Source organism: Lycium ferocissimum, chromosome 11 (assembly GCF_029784015.1).
Source record: "Lycium ferocissimum isolate CSIRO_LF1 chromosome 11, AGI_CSIRO_Lferr_CH_V1, whole genome shotgun sequence".
Classification (NCBI taxonomy): domain Eukaryota; kingdom Viridiplantae; phylum Streptophyta; class Magnoliopsida; order Solanales; family Solanaceae; genus Lycium; species Lycium ferocissimum.
Window position 1 is genome coordinate 32,246,948 of NC_081352.1, and position 21,835 is coordinate 32,268,782.

General features: G+C 36.1%; 2 protein-coding genes across 2 annotated transcripts; both read right to left on the minus strand.

Moving 5' to 3' along the window:
- Positions 1-422: 422 nt before the first annotated feature.
- On the minus strand, positions 423-10,402 carry LOC132038683 (uncharacterized). Its single transcript, XM_059429374.1, has 11 exons — positions 10,107-10,402; positions 8,511-8,699; positions 8,325-8,378; positions 7,545-7,655; positions 5,672-5,734; positions 5,271-5,525; positions 4,670-4,816; positions 4,544-4,571; positions 3,336-3,406; positions 2,017-2,076; positions 423-901 (listed from the first exon to the last, which is right to left on the minus strand). The coding sequence occupies exons 1-11, from the start codon at positions 10,311-10,313 to the stop codon at positions 833-835; spliced, it is 1,254 nt and encodes a 417-aa protein (XP_059285357.1). The 5' UTR covers positions 10,314-10,402; the 3' UTR covers positions 423-832.
- Positions 10,403-11,554: 1,152 nt separating this feature from the next.
- On the minus strand, positions 11,555-21,835 carry LOC132035927 (peptidyl-prolyl cis-trans isomerase CYP59-like). The gene is made up of 14 exons (XM_059426103.1): positions 21,677-21,835; positions 20,716-20,820; positions 20,242-20,359; positions 20,032-20,082; positions 18,796-18,887; positions 18,617-18,716; positions 17,519-17,641; positions 17,362-17,439; positions 17,175-17,221; positions 17,009-17,064; positions 15,434-15,474; positions 14,242-14,344; positions 12,577-12,709; positions 11,555-12,483 (listed from the first exon to the last, which is right to left on the minus strand). The coding sequence occupies exons 1-14, from the start codon at positions 21,772-21,774 to the stop codon at positions 11,835-11,837; spliced, it is 1,794 nt and encodes a 597-aa protein (XP_059282086.1). The 5' UTR covers positions 21,775-21,835; the 3' UTR covers positions 11,555-11,834.

Here is a 21,835-nt window from a genome sequence, read left to right on the forward strand (position 1 = left end):
GAGTATATCTACTCTAAATTTCAAAGTTGAGAGATATATTTGCACATTTTCCCTTTTGTGTTTTCGTTAGGAAAGCAAGTTGCCACAGTGGAAGAGCAAATCATATGGTGTCACAGCGAAAACTAGCACATTCTAATGGAAAATAATATAGTGATAGTAACCGGGAAAGCAGCAAGTCAAGAACCACGTCTTCTACATTTAGTATTTCCTTGAGCTACATACTATGGTAGGTTAAAGGACAAACTCTCTTGAAAGAGAATTACATACCACTACATATATCTGTATTCCTTGCCCACACAAACGAAATCAAGAAGGAAAAAGAGTTAAAAAAACAAAGAAGGTTCCAAGTACCTCCATCAACCATGCAGCTAAGCTTTTCAAGCTATAGAATTATAATAATGCAGTGACTGCCGGACAATTCATAATCATCGAACTGTCAAAATATTCTACTTTTGGAACTTCTTTTTTCCGTTCTTATTTTTAAATCATATGCAGTGCCCATCTAAGGCGTGTGGGGGAGGGTGGTAAGGAGTGAAAAAATTACAACAATATAACACAAGTCGAAAGACCTATGGACATTGAATGTTACATGACAAGCCAAAATTGAGATTTGTAGCGACTGAGTAAAGAATCATATATCTATCTCATCAGCACCAGTTGCAGTGCCTTAAAATTCACAAACCTGGCTAGCTCATAAAATATAGGCTTCACGAAAAAAAATCTCTCCGTAGCAAAATCTGCTGTGCCAGAAACCTGAATGGTTCAGAACAACCGTGGGCATGCGTGGGCATCATAAAAATCCATGACATCTCCTTCACCAGTTGTGTTTCAATTAGACATTGAACCGGAACAGCATTATATCCCCTTCTTGCACAACATAATCTTTCCCCTCTAACCTCAACTGCGTACACAAAGATAAATCATGTAACCAGCTTGATCTATTCTTTTGTTTGCACGGGTCAGTAGGCACAAAGAAACACTACTTACATTCTGTTACACAAGTAATTAGCTTCGTGGGGAAAAAACTACATACTAATAATAACATGAGACTAGCAGCCTCCTTATAATTTGGGGGTAGGGAGGCAATAAACATCTCATTTTGAAGTGCTGGATTCAAGGTCAGGAGGTCGGAACAGCTATCAATATCCAATTACATAAATAAGGATTATTAAGGGATCTGACATGATAGTGAAGTGGTCCACTAAAATTTTTTTAAAAGGTTCATTCCAGCAAAATGTTATCCAATCAATACTAAATACTAATCAGGAAATGACACCAAAAAACAACCATGAATTCTTTACTTGTGTTCGCCAAAGCTTTTTGCTTCAGGAAGCTATTTTGGTGTTGCCACTGCATGTAATTATGTGCTTACAAGCCAAAGATAGATATCTAAGGTTATTTTATGGACATTTTTTTAAATAAAGTTTTTAATGCTAACATTGAAATGTTTAGCTTATTTACTGTTACTTTAAATATTTATCTATATTTGAAATTATAGCACAACCACAAGTCCTAACTTTTAAACTGATTCCTCGAGACATTTCCGGTACCTAAGGAATATCTGGGTACCTTTGGGTCATGGGGCAGAGGCGGGGCCAAGATTTTTAGTTAATGGGTTTTGGACCACATTTTTTTTGCTCACTGGGTTCTGTAAAGATTATTTGTACATATTAAATGAATTTTTAACACAAATACAGGGTTCGAGCCAAAGTTACTGGTTCTGCCAAACCCTTAACCACCACTATGGCTCCGCCCCTGCATGGGGGAAGACCTTATTGGGTTCAGATATATCTGAAATTGTAAAGAAAGCACTAAGTTTTCAATTTTCAATCATACACTTGGTTCAGGTAGATAAATATTTAAAGTACCAGTAATTTCAATCATAACATTGCTTTACTGTCTCAATCAAATACGACAACGACATTTTATACACTTCCCCACATCTGAGGTTGTCAAAAATCAAAGCAAGTAACAGAATCAAGAAGAACCATAAATGATCAGAAAGTGCCAACTTACAAGTCCTTTTTCCCTTGCAGCTGCAAATGAACCAGCAGAAACAAAGTCATCATAAGCAACCTGCAAAGAGGCAAAGTTGACAAACCAACTTAAAAAGCTTTTATTTTAATAGTTAAAGGGGAAAACCATTCAAAAACTTGTAGAGAAAAATACTTGGCTAATAACATAACAAGACCATAAAAATACACCTAGATGACGAATCATTGAAACTGTTTATTTCTAAGGCTCATCTCTCCTGAAAATAACTAAGGATAACTACTATAGTTCTATGTTAGCTGTGGTAGAGTTTGTTCACAACAAACTCATCCGAGCTTGGGTGTGCATATGAGGTTGAAAGGGGATGGCCAACTCAGCTGAAATGGTTCCAATATCTAGTTTGTGGCCAGTTAAGCCTTCTTCCATGAGAAAAACAACTCCAAACACTCATAAGACAGTTCTAAATAGTTTCCACACATTCAGCATGTGAGTTCCTGGGCTACTCGAAATGCAAGACAAAAGATAACCACACGATTAAACATAAAAATGGTTACATAATGGATCTAAACCTTCAGATTCACAACATAACAAACCAATCCTAAATCAATTGATATAAGATCCACCCTATTGAGGATTCCTATATCCACTACTATTTGTCAAAATGGAGCTAAACGGATGTTGAGGATTCATATAACCGACCCAATTAGTTTGGATTGAATCGTATTTGTTGTTGGTTGAGCTAAGATCCATCCTATTAGCAGCTAGTATTTGAACATCTTTTAGGTATTATATATGCACAAACAAGCCCAAAAAGCACCAGAATAACATTTAAACAAAAACTATATGATATGGTAAAGTGTTGCACAGACTCATAATTCATAAGTTATAACAATGTTAACAAAGTCTTAAATTCCCAGCCGTACTCAATTCTTCATTGCCAGTGATAATCACATATGACCTAACAAAACAGTTCGATCAAGCTACACCTATCATGGGTAAACTTGCTTTCACTTGCTCTGTCCATCTAAGGTAATTATTCCAGAAATGGTTACATCCAGTCACCTAGATCAATCACATTTATTTGTCTTCACCAAAGTCCAAAGTTCACCATTGTCAGCATATCTTCATCATCCAACCAATGTGAAGCTTTAAACTCTCAATCTTTACCTTAGCAATATTTACGATATATTTGCATGCCTATTAAATTTTATCAGAAATATTGAGTATATGGTCTTCCTCTAAAGCAAAAACAACGTACATGATGAAAGTCTTATAGGTAACAAAAGCAAGTTTACTGTTTCTTACGACCTTTGCTATTTTTAACATTTTGACATGATACTCACCGTCTCTGCCCTGATGAAGCCCTTTTCAAAGTCGGAGTGAATAACCCCAGCTGCTTGGGGTGCAGTCATTCCTACATAATCGTAATGGTTAGAGAAAAATGTTCAGGATAAAGGATTGTAAAGGGTTAGTTGCCATGTCGTCAGTCAAGAGCCTATCAAATATTTAAATCTGTAACCAATTTAAGCAAATTATAGAGGATATTTTACTCTAGCACAAGTTATTCAGTTAGAAGTTCTCTATAAAAGAAATTTTGGAGGAAAAAACAGTTTTAGTCCTTTTGTTGCAAATTCCAAATTCGGTCCCTCTATTTTTTTTTATTTTTTTTTTATTTTTTAAACTGGTACTATTGAATTCGGTCCCTCTATTTTTAAGCACATAAAACCTCCATTTTTCTAGTGGGCACTCCCGACACAACAGTTAAACAAACATTAAAGGCTGCCTCTCTTTCTCACTCTCATTACTTATTAGTGAAAAATGATAAACAAATCAATGAAGTTGTACATCTTGAAAGTTGATTTCCGACAACAACGTCCTCTTGCTTTTGTCTTTTTCACCTTCACTATCTTGTTGCATTGCTTCCTTCCACCATAGTTGAATCTGGTATACAATTATATCTTATTTATTCTTGAAAATTCTGGAGAAAATTGACCCACAATAAGGAAGAGTTCGACATCAGAAAAGGAAAAGGAACTAGGGAGAAGAAGAACTTCCACGTGAAGGAGCCCGAAGGGGAAAAAGTGCTGCATATGGTTGTTTGCACGAGCTGACAAGGGAGAGAAAAATGCAGCAACCCCGAGAGGGAGATAAGTGGGAAGGCTGCTGGTTGGAGGGGCAGAAAAGAATGAGACTTGCAGAGACAATGAGAGAGGAGGGAGGAGGGACAGAAAATGACAAGCATGATGATCCTTTTTGCATTCCTTTTTCCCCTTTTTAAATGATTAAACTCAATATTTTAAGAAGAAAAAAAGACACTAGAATTTAAAAGAGAAGCTAATTTGCCATTTAAGCTACTAAAGACAAGTAAGCAGATTCTAAGAAGTGCCACTAAAAATAGGACAAAAGCGCAAAAAAATAGGAAAAGTGGAGGTTTTATGTGCTTAGCCAAATAAAAGAAATCACCAAAATTGGAAGTATTATAAGAGAGGGTCAAAAATTGCTTGTTTTTCACTTTAAGAAAAGAATAAAATAGAGCAAATATAGGGCAAACCTTCGAGTATGGTCCAAGCTTTGGTTTCCTGCAAGTTGACCAATAATATACTCAACACTCATAGACTATAATACCAAAAGCTATGCCAACAATCAAAAGTCGCTACAGCTTTTTTATTTGTTTCACCTTCTCGCCAGAAGTGAAGTACGTACGCAACCCTAGGAGACCATAAGTTTCTCTGATAAGATTTCCTAAGCCACTTTCATCGACACCAAGAGATTTCAAATATTCCATTCTTTCTTCTAAAGGAAGTTCAGATAGCTCAGATTCGACCTGCAATAGGAAGCCCAGAAATATGTAGCAACTGGAAGTAGCCCTCTGATGCCAAAAAGATTTTTAATAGTGCAGAAAGCTAGATTCACTTTAACAATCATAATCTTACACCCTAAAGGAGGAAAAGTAAAGGATGCATATGACAAAGAAAACAAATTGGTAAATAACTGCTCCTCTCCCTAAAATGGTTAAGAGATCTTGACCAGTCCCAATTTCCATAAAGGTCATTTCATGCTTCTCACCCCCTTCTCTCAAAGAAGGTAATGTCAGATATCCCCAGGATTTCCTTCTGGTATTAGTTTTATCATAGGAATTTCTAGACTCCTACCAAGGACCACAAGAAGATATGACAATTAAAGTAATTTACAATAGTGCTCCCGCTGAAATGGAATAAGCCGTGAATTTTGATCGATTCAAATACAAAAGGGAAGTCTGCTGAAAGATGTCGACAAACCTGGGCTGAAATAGTTACCACACCAGAATTTAACTCAGAAGCTGTTTTTATTACTTCCTTGACATGAGGATTATTTTCAGGCTCAGCCACCTCTGATTCCGCTACATTTGCCACATATATGACAGGCTTCATTGTAAGAAGACAAAGCTGCTTTATAGCATCCTTTTCAAACTCCGTCAAAGATACTGATCGTGCTGGTTTTCCATCCAGTAGTGCTTGTTGTATTTTCTCCAAGGCAGACTTTTCTGCTTCCTCCTGAAACAATAATATCAAAAATAGATATCCCAAATACAAAGTTTGTAAGGTACCATTAGGATGCCACCAAACAACAATTAACATTTTAAAACCTTGCAAGGATGAATTACTCACTTAATCTCCCAGAAACTAAAAGAGAAGTTTACCTTTACTTTAGCTTGTGAATCTTTAGGTCTGCTCTTTTTTAGTTTCTCCATTCTTTTCTCAACCTGCATTCTTGTAAACTTAGTGCCATTAGTTGGCTCACATACCAAGAAACTTTACAAGGAGAAAGGAATACAAAGTTACTGTTGAAGAAAAGAAAGAAAATATCATCCACACCCCTTGTCTTGTGCACCTTCTGTCGGACACCATCAGGAGCCTGGCATGCATGTTTCATAGGTACATAAGAATCTATTATTCATATACACTTCTCGTGCTATACTATTATTATCACATGTGATCGAATTCTTATTTTGTCCATCTTAATAAAAAGCATGTACCATTTATGTTTATGTTCTCTTTTTCCTCCAAGTCGTCATCCTGAGATTCTTCCGCATGCCTCCCCATGAGCTATACTCCTAGTTCATGTGGGACGAATGAGGAGGCTCGGGTAAGTAATTGCCTCTCTATAAGCAACCAAAAATGAGCAGAACAGTTCCAGTTATCGCCGTGATAATTTATTATTCTATATTACTTCTATATATCCTGCATTGTCTTACTTGAACCCAACCAAAATGAGATATATTGCAAATAAACCATCTGCATAGTTTAAGTGCTTCACTTCACTCTCAACGAAAATTTAGACATCAACTCAGGAGGACTTAAGTATGATAGGAAGCATAGTTCTTCTCCACCTGATGTTGTTAAAAAGGAGAATTATAATCATCCCCTATAGTTATGAAACTAATGTTTTATAAAAATTAATAGACCCCGCGACAACAGTTAATTTTCATTTAACTTTGTTTTTTCCATTAAATGTGTTAGTCACAGATTTAGAAGGCAAATTTGGATTAGATAAAGCAAGATGGTCCAAAAGCATGACTAAGTGTTTTATTTTTAGGTCGTATTGAAAGGGTGTGGGAGAACTTTTATTTTTAACATATGGCAGTCTTTTCAAGAATGTCCCAGATTTTTTATTGCAGATTAAGTACAACAACTACTACATCTCAGTCAGTCCCAAGCAAGTTGGGGCAGATTAAGTGATAAACTAAATTATTTGCATATAGCTTAATTGAAAATCACTCCCCTCAACCGAAGATAAAGAAGTGTTCATTATTTTGAAGTCTGCTGCACTAGACAATTACTGACCCACAGGATATCTACTGAATCTCCATTCTGGAATGTACAAGAATTTGTGCGATGAAATAACTACATCAAATTCATTGATTTCTAATTCTTATGGATAATTCAACCATTATATTACTAACGTTCATCCTACACCGACAGAGTGCCATCAATAATCGTGTCTTCTTTTTTTTCACCTCTCTTATAAAAATTATGATGTTAAACAGACAGAGAAACTTAGAACTGACACTGGTCTGCAACAAACAAAGAAGGTAAATGACTGTACTTATAGTTTCAATAACAATTTTAAACCATTAGTACTATACCCAGATCTCAAGCAAGAGATACGAATTTAGTATGTCAAATATGCAATCTCGTTTCTCTAACAGATTATATCACTTCTTCATAATACAAATCTAAAGGTAACCTACATGCAACAGTACAAAGGCTAACGAGTTGGCTGTCAGCATAACAGCCAAGAACACCCATAGCTTTCAATTTCCATGAAGATCATATGCTAATAACCTCTCCCTCTGCAAATCATAAATTCCAGTGACGAATGACCACTGGATCTGATTTCAGAAAGGAATGAAGTTCTACCGGAGCTATAGTGAAAAAGAGAAGGAAGAAAAAGTTTAAATGGATCCCAAAGACAACTGCTTTTTCCTTAATTATTTGGGAGATTTTCACGCAGTTTCTTTAAACATCACACATTAGCATCCTGTAAATGTAAAGAAGAATTGTAAAAAGTACCTGATCCATGTCTGTGAATACTAATTCCAAGTTGATTACATCAATATCAGATTTTGGATCAACCTTCCCACTCACATGAACAATGTCATTGTCCTCAAAACAGCGTACCACCTAAAATAGTACACAAAACCAGTTCCAGCAAGCAACGAACAGAAAATGTATGACAGAATTGTTTTTTTTTTTTTTTTTTTTTTTTTTTTTTTTTTTTTTTTTTAAGGAGAACTGTTTTTTTTAATCAAGATGACAGAACTGTTTTATAATCAATAAGGAACTCAAAGCGTGCTGATGGAGCACTCTTCCTTCTCTTTTACATGCTCATAGGCTAGGAGTGCAATATAACAGAAAAATAAAGCCTTATAACTCAAAGGAGAAAAGAAGGCTTTGGAATGATTTATTTAGATTATTTTCATATTCGAAATGCATTTGAAGTATTAAATCTAGGAAGAAATAAGACAGTTTAAATATATAGACGGTAACTGAGTAAGTTCACTAGAGCTTCTTTCCTGACTTTAATCTCAAGTAGACCATGGCAATCTTAAGTGATCCTTCGAAGGATGCTGCCAGATGACAATTTCTTCATTTCTTACCAAAAAGGGATACATCAAGATCTATATTTTAATATTTTTCTCTCGTTTTTATACCAGGATCAAGTCACACTCTTCAATAAGGTCAATCAAATAGATTCATCATAACTTCCATGGAAGTGGGCTCTAACATGAAATTCAACATAACATGAGATTACAGCTAATAATGAGAAAGGAACTCGAAAGTATATAAAACCTGAAGTATGGAGTCCACTTCACGAATATGTGACAAGAACTTGTTCCCCAGGCCCTGCCACAGAAATGTATTATGAAACTATTGTCGTATCTTCAATTTATAGTGCCACTGATGCAATGATACAATAAGTAAAAACATTGACTAATATTAATTGATTCTAAGAAACTTTAGGTATTGAGAATAAACCTCTCCTTGACTGGCTCCCTTTACAAGACCAGCAATATCAACAAACTCTATCGATGCCGGGACTGCTCGTTTCGATTTGCTTAGATCAGAAAGAACATTGAGGCGTGTATCAGGGACAGCAACTATCCCTACATTTGGCTCTATTGTGCAGAAAGGAAAATTGGCAGCCTGAGCTTTTCCATTCTCAACCTGCAAGAACATAATAATGGCAATGGCTATTAGGACAAGTGACCAACTACAAACATAGCAGCAGATAATCAAAGGAATTATTTGAAAGCAAACTACAACAGTACAATGTCAAGTTTCCAGCATATGTTACAATCCGTTAGCTTTTCAGACTGGAATGCACATAGAATGGACCATAGTAACAGACTAATGGTACATATCAGCCGACACCTGCTAGCAAACAAAAACTTAAGAACTGTCGAACTGGACCAACTAATTTGCAAAAAATATATGTAATAGCATTGATAACTATTGCATAACCCATTCTGTCCATTAATGCTAGAGCATTTCAGAGATACCTGAAATTTAAGATACAATTTAATCTACATCGATTACCATTTTGCTGGCTTAACACATGAACTGACACCCAACTCCTCGAACTTTGATATTTAACTCCACGTATATAAAAATAATCGTCAAGAAAAGCTAGCTTTATACCCACTCGATCCACAAAATGCAAGTAAACACACAAATTCTTCAATAACATGATTTTTTTTCCCCAGCATGTAGAATTAAGAACACGTTCATCAACTCAAAACCTCAGTTAGAGTCCCTCTGACTAGCAAATAACATCCTTCATACAGATATATTTAGTATGCACTTATCAAATAGGATAACATCCCAGTTCGGCTCACGAAGAGCATCCAGGAATATGATCAAAATCAATTATCCATTACTTTCCTATAGAAATGTCGAACAGCTATACAATTTTCAATTAACAGCATCTACCTTCAATTCCTTGTGATAGAAACACCAGTAACTATAAACATCTAGCTTATTTAGAAAATTAAATGTCCAAATATTCACGCACATTTTACACTCATAATTGTATTTCAATTTCGAAGCAACTTACACTCCATAAACATCTAGCTATTTTAAAAAAAAAGTCCAAGTATGTTTATTATCTCGTAATTGTAATTCAATTTAGAAGCTTCTACTTACAGTTTCTGAACTTTAATTTTCAAAATTTCAGCATTAACAGCATCTCCAATTTCTCAATTAACAGCATTGTACCTTCAATTCCTTGTGATAGAAACACCAGTAACTATAAATACTTACACTCCAGTAAACATCTAGCTCATTAAGAAACTAACATGTCCAAATATTTACGCGCATTATACACTCGTAATTGTAATTCAATTTCTAAGCTCCTACTTCCAGTTTCTTAGCTTTAATTACATTACGATAGGCATTTCTACATAGCGCGTCGTTGCAGAGGGAAAAATAGAGTTAGAACGGCATTGAATAGCATTATACAATCGTAGTTGTAATTCAATTGCTAAGCTTCTAATTCCAGTTTCTCAGCTTTCATTGCATTAACGGCGTTATATAGATATGTTGTAGTACAGAATTCAAGTGGCGTAGACTTACAACGGCGTTGAAGAGCGTGGATTTGCCGACATTAGGAAGGCCAACAATACCGGCACGCAAACTCATGCTTATCTTAGCAACGGAAAAGCGCCTCTTAAAGAGTAGCACAGGATGATGTGAGAGTCTTAAAGAAGAAGCATTGAAGAAAGAAGACTTTAGTGGAACTGCCATTGAAGGAAGAAGCTGAGAGCACGCCATTCTCGCCATTATTACCAAGTTGGAAGTGAGTGGTAACAATTAACACACACCGTTGCGGCTCGGCTATCTATCGCCCTGCTTTACAAATCTTTTGCAGGTTCGAACTCGGTGACGGAGGTACACGTAGAATTAGATAAGTACCCCCAAATACTTGCACCAAAATTGAATTTGAGCCCCAATAATTATAAAGATGAAACAAAACACGTCCCTGCCCGTTGCATATTTAGTGGGTGTTTGGACGTGAAATTTGGAAAACAAAGTATTACTCCTTTGTCCCAATTTATGTTTTTACATTTTTCTTTTTATTAGTCCCTAAAAAGAATGTAATCTTTATATACTAGATGATTTACAATCATACAAATATCTCAGAATTGTTTTGGACCATAAATTTCAAAGGTTTTCATTTCTTTGTTAAACTTCGTGTCTAATTAAATGGTGTCGCATAAATTGGGATGGAGGGAGTATTTGTTTTCAAGTTGAAAATGGTATTTGGGAATTAGAGTTGTGTTTGGACATGAATACAAATTGGAGTTGTTTTTGAATTTTTGTGAGTGATTTGGAGTGAAAATTGTGAAAACAATTTTTTGGAGTTTTTCTAATTCCAGAAACTGTAACAATTCTATAACCAGACAATTTTTCGAAATAATATTCCGGAAAAAAAAGTGAAAACTATCCATGGCCAAATTGACACTTTATTTGGTTGAGTATTGACGTAGAAAAAAGCGTTAATATTACTTTTTTTAATTTAAGCAAAGAATAAACATTATATCAGAGTTGAGATTAATTAGTTAGATTAGTTTAAACTTCTTAATTTTATAAGATGTATGAAGTAAATACGAAAAAAAAAAAAAAGTATGAAGTAAATAAAAGATGAGTCTAAATTGGAGGGAAGAAAATAGCCTTACATATGCTTTGGTTCAATCTATCTTTCGGTCACACTCCTGGGTAAGAGTTGTGCAAAAGTTGTCAACACAACTACTTGCTCCGGCTACGTTTTAAATTCAGTTCAACACTCTTCTCTTTCATATAACAATTAGAACTTACACAAAAACTTGAGGATTTCAAAACAAAATTACAAGAAACAGGAAAATATTTGGTTCATTGTCGACATAATTTAAATAGCTGAAACTGTGTCCATCTTCTTCTTGTATGTTTAAAACTTCTCTCAAATTATCTTTGATTTCAGTTCATCCTTGTATGGATTTTTCATTCAGCAACATCTTTGTCTAATAAGCTCTTTTTGCCAGCCCTTTAAAGTTAACCAATGTCCTTTATGCAAAGACTAATTCATAGAAGTTACATACACCAAAAAAAAAAGTATTGAGCACAAAGGCATAATACATCGAAATATCAGTACCTAGCTAAGTTATCCAGGCTCTAGCGAATGATTTTCACCGACTTAGTTCCTTCTGCCACGATCATTTTCACGAGCACCATCACGATGACGGTCATGGTCACGATCATGGGCTCGAGCATCATCACACTCTGACCTTCCCTTTCCTCTATCTTGCTCTTCCCCTTTTCACCGACTTAGTTTCTTCTGCCACGATCACGTTCATGAGCTCCATCACGATGACGGTCATGGTCACGGTCACGATCACGGACTCGAGCATCATCACGCTCAGACCTTCCCCTTCCTCTATCTTGCTCTTCCCCTCTTCCTCTATTCCGGGAGTCTAGTTGCTTCTTTTCATCTCTCTCCCTATTGTCTCTCCTATTGTCTCTGTACCTAACTTCATCTGCGTGACCACCATCATACTCCACCGCATCTTTCCTATCCCTCTTTTCACTCTCCCTCCGATAACCCTTATCTCCATGCCTCACATTATCCGCATGTCTCCTATCATGATCTGGCCTCTCTCCCCCAGCCTTGCGGTTATCATAATTAGTGTTTCTTCTATAATCCAGATCGTTTCGACCCCTATAATCCCTCTCCTTCTCTACACTTGATCTCGTCCCACCTCCACGATGCCTCTCTTCAGTTCTGTAATCTTTACTTCTCTCCTCCTGCCTATGGCGTTCATATCCATCTCTTTTTCTATCCTTCCGGGCTCCATCATCGTCCAATTCCCTACGTTTAGGATTCTGATTCTCGTAATGTTTTTCACCTTCAAAATCTCTTCCCCTCTTATTTCTTTTTGGACTTCCAGCAGCATCTTCATCAAATACCATTTCATACCTTGAATCAAATGTTCACAAGAGTTTAAAAAACAGGAGTTTTGGAGAGAGAAAAACAGGAGGAATGAGGCATGGGCCATTTGTTCCTACTAACCTTGAGTTGCCATCTCCACCACGCTGCTTGTTGTCTTCTTCTTTAAGTACGTAGTTCGAATGCTGTTTGGTGGCATCACCAGTGCAGTCTTTAGCCATATGATCAAGAGAACCACATTTGAAGCAACCTTTTCCTGAAACAAAATAAATGCTATCGATCAGCTCTAATTGGCAGGGGCTGCAACAATGTTGTTTGCTACCATATGTTCCAAGTATGCAGATACACATAAGAGAGGTCTTTTGGAACTACTTTAAAATGATAAAGTCATTATAGAAAGACATCAAAAAGCAACCTCACATAGGGATATTTTGCTTGAGATTGTGAGGAACATTTCGCTGGCAAGTTTCCAGGGGGGATCTGCTGGAAAGGCAGGATGGGAATGCAGCTTGGGATGGTGCTATAAGGCCAAATGATTTGGAAATCCAAAGCTCCTACTAAAGTAGCTTCTTTTAGAAGGGCCGCAAGCACATGAAGCTTGTCTGACGCAGGAATAATTGTAAAGAAGAGGTTTTAACTTTTTTAGCTGGTGCTAAAATTGCAAAAAGATGGTGAGACAGTAGATCACTTCCTATTGCATCGCTATTTTGAGTGGCATATTCGTTGTGTGTTGAAGGGGAGCCTTGGAGCAACGTGTAAAGTTGTTCCTGTGTGACCTATAGGTCAGGGGTTCAAGCCGTGGAAGCAGCCACTAATGCTAGCATTAGGGTAGTTTGTCTACATCAAATCCCTTAAGTGCGGCCCTTCCCCGGACCCTGGTAACGCGAGATGCTTTGTGAACCGGGCTGCCCTTTTTATATTTGTTGTTTGTTCCATAATCTTACGGAATTCAGTGGATTATGACAACCAATGTGAAGCAAGCCCTCTGTAGTTGGCAAAACTGGAATTTGAAAAAGAAGCAGAAGGTCTGAGAGACCATTCCTTTGTGCATAGTGTGGAGCATTTCGTTATAGAAAAAACGAAGATGCCTCAAATGGAAGGAGGAGAACACTGCTTTAGTTAAAAGCAGAAGTATTCAGAATTTGAAAATTTTGTGTAATGCTGATTTTGCTTTTGATGTTGATAATGCTGGAATTTTTGGAATTCTCACAGCTATAAGCGAATTTCTACCCCGCATGTTTTTGTACTTGTTCAGTACAATCTTGGTACTCAGATCTGTTAATAAAACTTACTTTTACAGTTTTACCTATCAGAAAAAAGAAAAAAAAAAAAAAAAAAAAGCAATCTATCACCCTATTTGGCAACCTTGAGGGGAAGCTCCAATAGGATAAACCTGTTAAATGTAACTCATTTAAGGAACATAATCTGTCAATTGGTTACACCAACTGAAACAGAAACTTTATCTTACCTGATAAATAAAACAACTGAAACAGTAATTAGTTTTAGGGGACACATGGCACTGAATAGAAGTATCAACAGTAAATATAAAATCCAATACGCACTTGCGTGGACACAAAAATCATACTAACATATGCACAGATGAGCAAAGTATCTGATATCAAATACAAACCGCCATACAATCAGATGACATCATCTTACTATAGCACTCAGTTTCTTTTTCTTTTTTTTCTTGTTTTTCGATAAAGGACTATAGCACTCAGTTTCTAATGCAAATAAATCCCATTAAAAATTGATAGACAAACACATTACACGATGAGCACAGCTTACCTTTACCAGCTTGGTCTTTGCGTCGATATTGGGACCACAACTTTGCAACACTCTGGCTGAAATCAACATGTATCCTTCGATCATCAATTAGAGCATTATCCATCTACCAAAAATAGCAAAAGTAAGTCATCTAAATCATAGTTCTCCCACCATATATGTCGCTACCTTCTTATAAGTATAAACAAACACACAACTTCAATGTTCACGTAACAAGTTAATGAAAATAAAAGAACAAACAAGCTAGACGGAAATATTGTTCCATAAAAAGAAAGTTCTACCACATATTTCATCACATCCAAAAGTAGCAAAGATTCAACTTTAGATCACACCTCTTTTATCCATTGAAAACCACATATTGTTGCTTGTTCCCATATGTTCCTCGACTAAAATGCTTAGGATAAACATTTTAAACCTGACCTGGGAAAAATAAATGCTCAACAAGACATTTCATTTGAGTGGGAAAAGCATGTTTTTCTAACAAAAGGAGGAAGCAAAAAGAAAATATTCAAATTATCAGAATCTCGTTCATTCAGTTTAGACTTGGAAGGCAACCACCTCATATACAATGCAAAAGCCAAGGTTGTGGTTAAACCACTTGTAACTCTATTGCATTAGTACGACACTGCTCTTTCTGCCCATTTTCATCTCCCTGGTCATATCCAAGGGAAAAGGAAAGATAACCTTTTTACAATCTGTAGATTATGATGCCACAGAGATCAAAAGGTTCAGGAACAAGAAAGGGCAAACAAAAATGTACAATCTAAATCACTATATGCAACAGGATGATATAGCCTCTGAATCCGTCGAATTCGTTACCTCAACAACTAGGTATCAGCTCATCAGTTGCATAAATAAAGTACCCAAAGATCCTAAGTTCTGTGTCACTCAAGAATGGGATCCAAAGAGGACAATCCCTTCATAAATTAAGCAGGCAGGTCTTGGAAAGAAACATAATGCCAAGAACATGTATACAAGAAGTTCTATAAAGCAATACCCACCAATTAGGTCCAATAAATAAAAAACCACCAATTAGGGTCTTTAAAATCAAGCTTTCCAAAAACCACCAGCATTCAAGTTTTACATTCAATTTGGAGCTCAGTAATATGAACTCTTAAGCCATTTGATAGATAGACACAATAAATTAAATACATTTTATATTCCAATCAAAGCAGAGCTAGTTCTTCTTTACTACCTTATAATATGCTTGTTCACAGGCTTCGTTGTCCTCAAACTCTGGCAAAATAAGAAGTTATAGATCAGTACATAAGGAAAAATATAGGAAAGAAAGCATTCACTTGCACTATGATTAATTGGGGGTAAAAGAAGAGAGGACGCAGAACAACATAGTTAAATAATTGTTTCCCCAGTTTAGTTGGTAAGCAGACACAGTAGGGGAAACCAAAAGTGAAGATATGAAACTCTGTCTACAAGCTTTTCAATCCCTTCAAAATATAATTAAAATAAAAGAGGAAGTAGGTTTCATTTTGCCTCCCTTGTATTGTGCACTTAGGGGGGGAAACTTGTGTAACGTGTCGCTAATTCACACAACGGGACTTGATACGAGGAAGAAGGTATGGTCTAAACTCTAGGGTTTATAAGCTTGGAACTAAGATTAATCAAAAGCAATGCTTTGGGAAAGAAACAGAGGCAAGGAAATTTGTAATCTATTATTTTCTTGCATCCTAACAAAGATATTAACAGATCGAATATTGATTAGCAATCATATTATCATCTATGATTCTGTTCTTCATAGTGACTCAGGTTCTAATGAAAAGTTCTATCAAAGCAGATTCTGCATGATTTCTAGATAGAATTGGAGCTTTCAAGTGCTAAGTTCTGTCCTCTTGCCTTCTCTTCTAGCCTCTCCTCAAAGCTCATGCAAAGAATAATACCCCAACATTCTATTGTTTTTGTTTCTTTCATATTCCTTCAATCCAAACAAGCCCGATGGTTAACATGGGTTATTCCTAGTGAGGGTGGCAACAGAAGAGCATCACTGCTAAAGGTAACGCAGGTTATAATATGATTGGTGGCAATGCGGATAAGAGATACCTGCCTTGTGTTTAGAGACGCCTCGGCAGAGAATGTAAAGCAGGTCAGGGATTCTTAATGGAAATAAGATTGTGCATTGAGAGGGAACGGACAGAGAATGGTGATGACATTCACCACCTTAGATGATGATAATCAAGGTGTTGCCTGTTACAGTAAATCGTCATTTCTGAAAAAAAATAGCAGGTACCAACGAAATCAATTGGAGATCAAGGTGTTAAATTCAGCTACAAGTAGCATACAGCTAGTTGAGGCTATCAACCCAAGATTTGAGGTATCATACTGATCAGATTACTATTGAGAACTTTGCCTTGGACAATGTTGATAAAGTAGTATATTATTGGTATTGTTTTCAAAGGTATATAGAGGCACGGATATCGAGCAAACATAGCGTGTCATCCTTGGTTCATATAATTTAGAGAACTTTGCCCTAAATTGTGCAAAAGGAAAAAGAGGTCTTCCTCAGGCGATTGGCTGGTCAACACCAGCTGCTCTTTTAAGAAGTTTTTGACACCCTCGATGAGCACCAAAGATACTGATACTATTGTGCTTTGTACCACGCCTAGACTTGTTAGCAAGCATGGGGTAACTCACATCACATCGTTGGAGTTTAAGATTATGGAGAAAAACATCATTGGGGAAGCAGCAGCAATAAGGTGCATATATTTTTGTTAAGCTTTATTACCACACAATTGTTTCAGTGGAATCTTAAACTTACCAATGAAAGCATAGCAGAGGCTATCCCCAGTCTTGAAGTCCCTGATAATTTCAGCACTGAGGAGAACAAGTAATTAGAGATGAGAGAAATTTCACACATATTAATAGATAGGGAAGAATAAATAGCATGTAAGAATATTCAAAATATCAAGCAGTCAATGACTTACGATGTCACGGTACCAAAGCGTGAGAAGATTGTATACAGGTCTTCATCCTGCATGGAAAAATATTGTCAATAGTACCAGAAAGAAAGAAGGCATTCTTGTTCTAAAATTGGAAGACCAAGAACTAAAGCTTAGACAATCACTGTCCTAAAAAAAGGACCTTAAGCACAAGATTAAAGAAGAAACTCACTTCAGTAACTGGATTCAATTTACATACAAAAAGCACATTGTCAGGCGGCTTTATCTCAGCATCAGGAATGTCCCCTACCTGTGACACAAGTTAGTACAATTACTATTTGGTCGGTTGACAATTTTTGAATGATCAAACAGTTAATAAAAGTTCTTACACTTTCAAGTACTACTGCTCGCGAATGTGCTTCTTTTTCACGTAGAACCTCCTCAAGTTCTTGTATACCTATTTGCTCATCCATTGGCACCCAATCATCTTCTAGTCGTACATCATCTTCAATCTAAGTAGATAACAAGATGTAAGGGCACGAAAAGGATAAAAAGGTAATGCTTGAGAGTGGACAGTGAATATGTTAGGGATATTATTGCATATTCTCTTTTATGAAAATTTCATTCACTGCCATTGCCAAGGAATATGGGTATAAAGAAGAGCCTTAGGTCCCACCCTGAGCAAGTCATGTGAGCAAGTCATGCAGTCTGATCGAAGATCAGGAAGGGAATCGCAAAACAGGCCTAGTGTTTTACACTACATGAAAGAAAGAAATACTATTCTATGCAATACGCTTAGGAAAACAAATCTCCTAGTTTTTCTGTAATTACACACTATATAAATATACCATCTGACAATCGAACTCTATCATTCTTTTCAGATCAAAGCCCAAATACAAAATCCCTTGACTAAATATGGAAGAAGAAAAATTTTGTCAGGCAGTGCAAAACCTAATAATCTCTATCATAATCCTTTTAGCAAAAAGACCAATCTAAAAACAAGTAATATTGCTCTGATGCTCTATTTTCTGACATTTATATTGTTAAAATTCCCCAGAAGAAACAAGTTTTGCTGTAGACAAAATTCTACTTTAGTAGAATTTCATTGACATCCCATACTCAAGTACCTAATTCTCTTGACATACTAATTTTAAATGGACATCTTTAGATGTTATATCAAGCTAAGAACTGGTTCAGGAATCAAAAGGAAAGAAGAAGAAAGAAAACAGGCAACAAAGCTTTTGCAGAGTCTATAGGTGGATAACCTACAGTCTAAAACTTAAAAGTTTGTCCATGTACCAATTAAGATCTGCAAAAGGAAAGAAATGAACTTCACAGAATACCATTGCATATCTTTTCCAACATAATCTTAAATTTTACACAAAGAAGGATAAATAAAAGCACTGTAAATTCTATAGCTCTATTCTTGAGACATATAGAAACTAGTTGAGCTGAACAAGTGGACCGGTAATTTCTACATTTTTTACCTCATCTTTTGGCTTTCCTTCAGGTGAAGCATCTGGAACCAAGTCGCCTAGTTGGGGAGGATCGTCGAAAGGATCGTCCAATATGTAAGTGTGTTTGATCCTGAAGTGTGGAAATTAACCATTAGAAGAGAGATCTACTACATAGAGAAGAGAGAGCATAATATACATCAACAACGAACCGGATATTTTTAAATGGCCTGCCCTTCCCGTCCACATATGCTTCATTTATCCTATTCAACGTCTCCTGCCCTTCTGCAATCTCCCCAAAAACCTAACAGAACAGAATCCCTTGATCAAAATGCCAAGGATTTGGAGATGGTAACAACTTTAAGAGAACACACAGGAGTAATATAATCAGAGGCTTCAAACCCTTTCGCCTCATATTATTTACAATGAAGTCAGAATAAATGACAATGAAAGAACATGAATGATACGGAATATAAATCTCAAATTAAGCAAAACTTGATAGGAAAACCAAGACAATCAAAGATATAACATATAAAAACATTCCTTGACTTGTTATCTGTGTTGCCACAGTACAAGATATACTCTAGCACTCAGAAATTATGCATCATCTTCACCATAAAGAACATATTGAGTAAAAGGTTGTTAATACACTCTACTAGATATAAGTCCTAGACAAGCACAAACATAGATAGTACTAATATCACTATAATGAGTGTGTATTTATTCAGAATATCTACAGAAAATCACAACCTTCTGCTTCACTTAAAATTTAAACCAACGTAGTGAAAATCCACAAGATAGGGGAGAATTTTATGCGACCTTGGTACGAGCAAGCAAGAACAGTTTGAAATTAAGATATGATTACTTGGCCTCTCCTTGAAATTTAGGCAAAAAAATTAAACATCACAAAATGTAGGGCAACAAGTATCAGAAATTATCTTGCCAAGTAACTTTCTTCTTGTTATTACTACTAATGAGTTTCACAAAAATATTCCAGAATAGGATTCTCCGGATAAAATCTGAGTAACATCAAAAAACATAACCCCTCATTAAATGAATCCTTATTTCGCTATAATTTTCATATCACCTGAAAATTCAGTACTAAAATGGATCCTTAAAAAATTTCAAAGGTAGGTGTATATATTTTGGTACTATTTCTGGCATAATACCTCCTACCTATTTGGATGCAGGTACAAAACAAAGTCGATAGGAACAATTACCTTAATGCCTGAGATTTGTGAAAGCACCATAGTAGCTAAGAAATTCTCATATCGTAGGTGCAACTTAGGTAAACAAATAAGGAAATGCTCATAGTGCCAAAAACATGGTTAAATGTTAATGCAGCTAACAAAGAATTCATAGTGCATTGGATCAAGGAAATAAGTCAAGGACCTTAATAGAACAAAGAGGATCAAGGCATGAATAAAGTTTAGGATAGAAATACTCACGGTGTGCTTCCCATCAAGGTAGTCGAGATCATCACGCAGTGTGATATAGAACTGAAACCCAAAAAGAAGAAAAAAAAAGAAGAATGTCATAACTATATGATGTTACATTACAAGCTATGAACTCGAAAGGGGCCACATGAAGACAAAAGGTACAAAAACTTCATTACAAAGGATTGTATGGAAAGCTAATGTGAGAGAAAAGTACAAGACCTGAGAAGCATTTAGGTTCTCCCCAGCGCTAGCCATGGCTACAGTTCCCATTTTTGAATGCTTCAAATCCAAATGAATCTCATCTCCAAAGAACCGAGCCTGCTCACCATATAAAAATCTGAAAACGCATTGAGTGATGTCATCAAGCTTATAAGAAATTTCATAGCCCTACTGCATTTATAGCAAAAGACAATCTAAGACCCCCCTCCCCAAAAGAACTAACAGATGCTATAAATGATCCAGGGGTAGACAACACATTCAAGCCATTAATCGGAAATAAACCATTAAATAGGGGACAATAGACGTATTAGCCAACTGGACAGGATCCTCCACCTCCAACTACAAGGTTGAGGCTTGCGTCACCAGTGAGTGAAACTGAAAAAAGCCACTGTCGGCTCTCGGGTAGGGGGTTTGGGTTCACCATTTCAAAGGAAAGAAAAAGTGAATTTAGGACATTTATAACTACTGACTTACTTGTATACTGAATCGCCCCCAGACCCTGTTCCAGTGGGATCTCCAGTCTGCGCAGTGAAATCCTTTTGAACCGTGTGGAAAAGACAGCCATTGTAATACTTAATCCTACATTATCAAAGGGAGTAAATTTATAAGTTTAATACTCCTTAAATATATATGTAGTTGTTTTACATACTGTTTTCATAGTGAAGGCAGTCAGATATCGTCGTGCTATTATACAGAACGTAGGAGAACATACACAGCTCATTCTTAGAGGTAGTTTTTACCTTCAGGGCATAGCCATATGAAATAGAATGAAAGGCTTGCATAAGAAACGGTACCAACATTGACACATTATTCAAAAGTCGACAATTCGGATCTAATAAACCAACAAGATAAAACTAATCCAAAGGTAACGCTATGAGCTAAAAAAATAAAAAATAAAACAAGGAAAACTGAACAAAAGAAAATTTTGAATGTGGATGCAATGATTCTCGTTTTCTCTGAATACCTTTTATGATTGTACTATACAAAGAAGTCCTGTCAGCTAAAGGCAAATCCTCTACGGTTCAATTTGTTAGTTTCAATACATAAAAGTATACACATAGCATGTTGAAATTAAATAAATAGGTTTCTGATTGACATAAATACAAGATAAGATTAGCAACGAAGTGAACAAATTTCACAAAATTATCTGAATATGTTAGTTTAATTCAGCAAATAGACGAATATAAACAAAAATAATAACCGCCACAAATGCAGGTCCAATGCAAGCGAACATATTAATGGACTTACTTTCGTAGTTAGCATACTGGTATTAAATAAATAGGCTTCTGATTCGCATGAATACAACACGAGATTAACAATTTTTTTGCAAAATTATTCGAATATTGTAGCTGAATTCAGCAATAGACGAGTATACAAGAAAAAATAACAGCCACAAAATCAGGTTCAACTTAAGCGAACATATTAATAGACTTACTTGCATAATTTCAAAAAGTTCTTGCATGTCAATGGACAGCGATCCGTAAACAAGTCCATTACCATCTCACCCAAACTGGTCACTATCATCACCGACATTTTTCTGTATGGAACAAACGAGTTGCGACGAGGGGTTTTGGGTTCAACAGGTTTTTGGTCT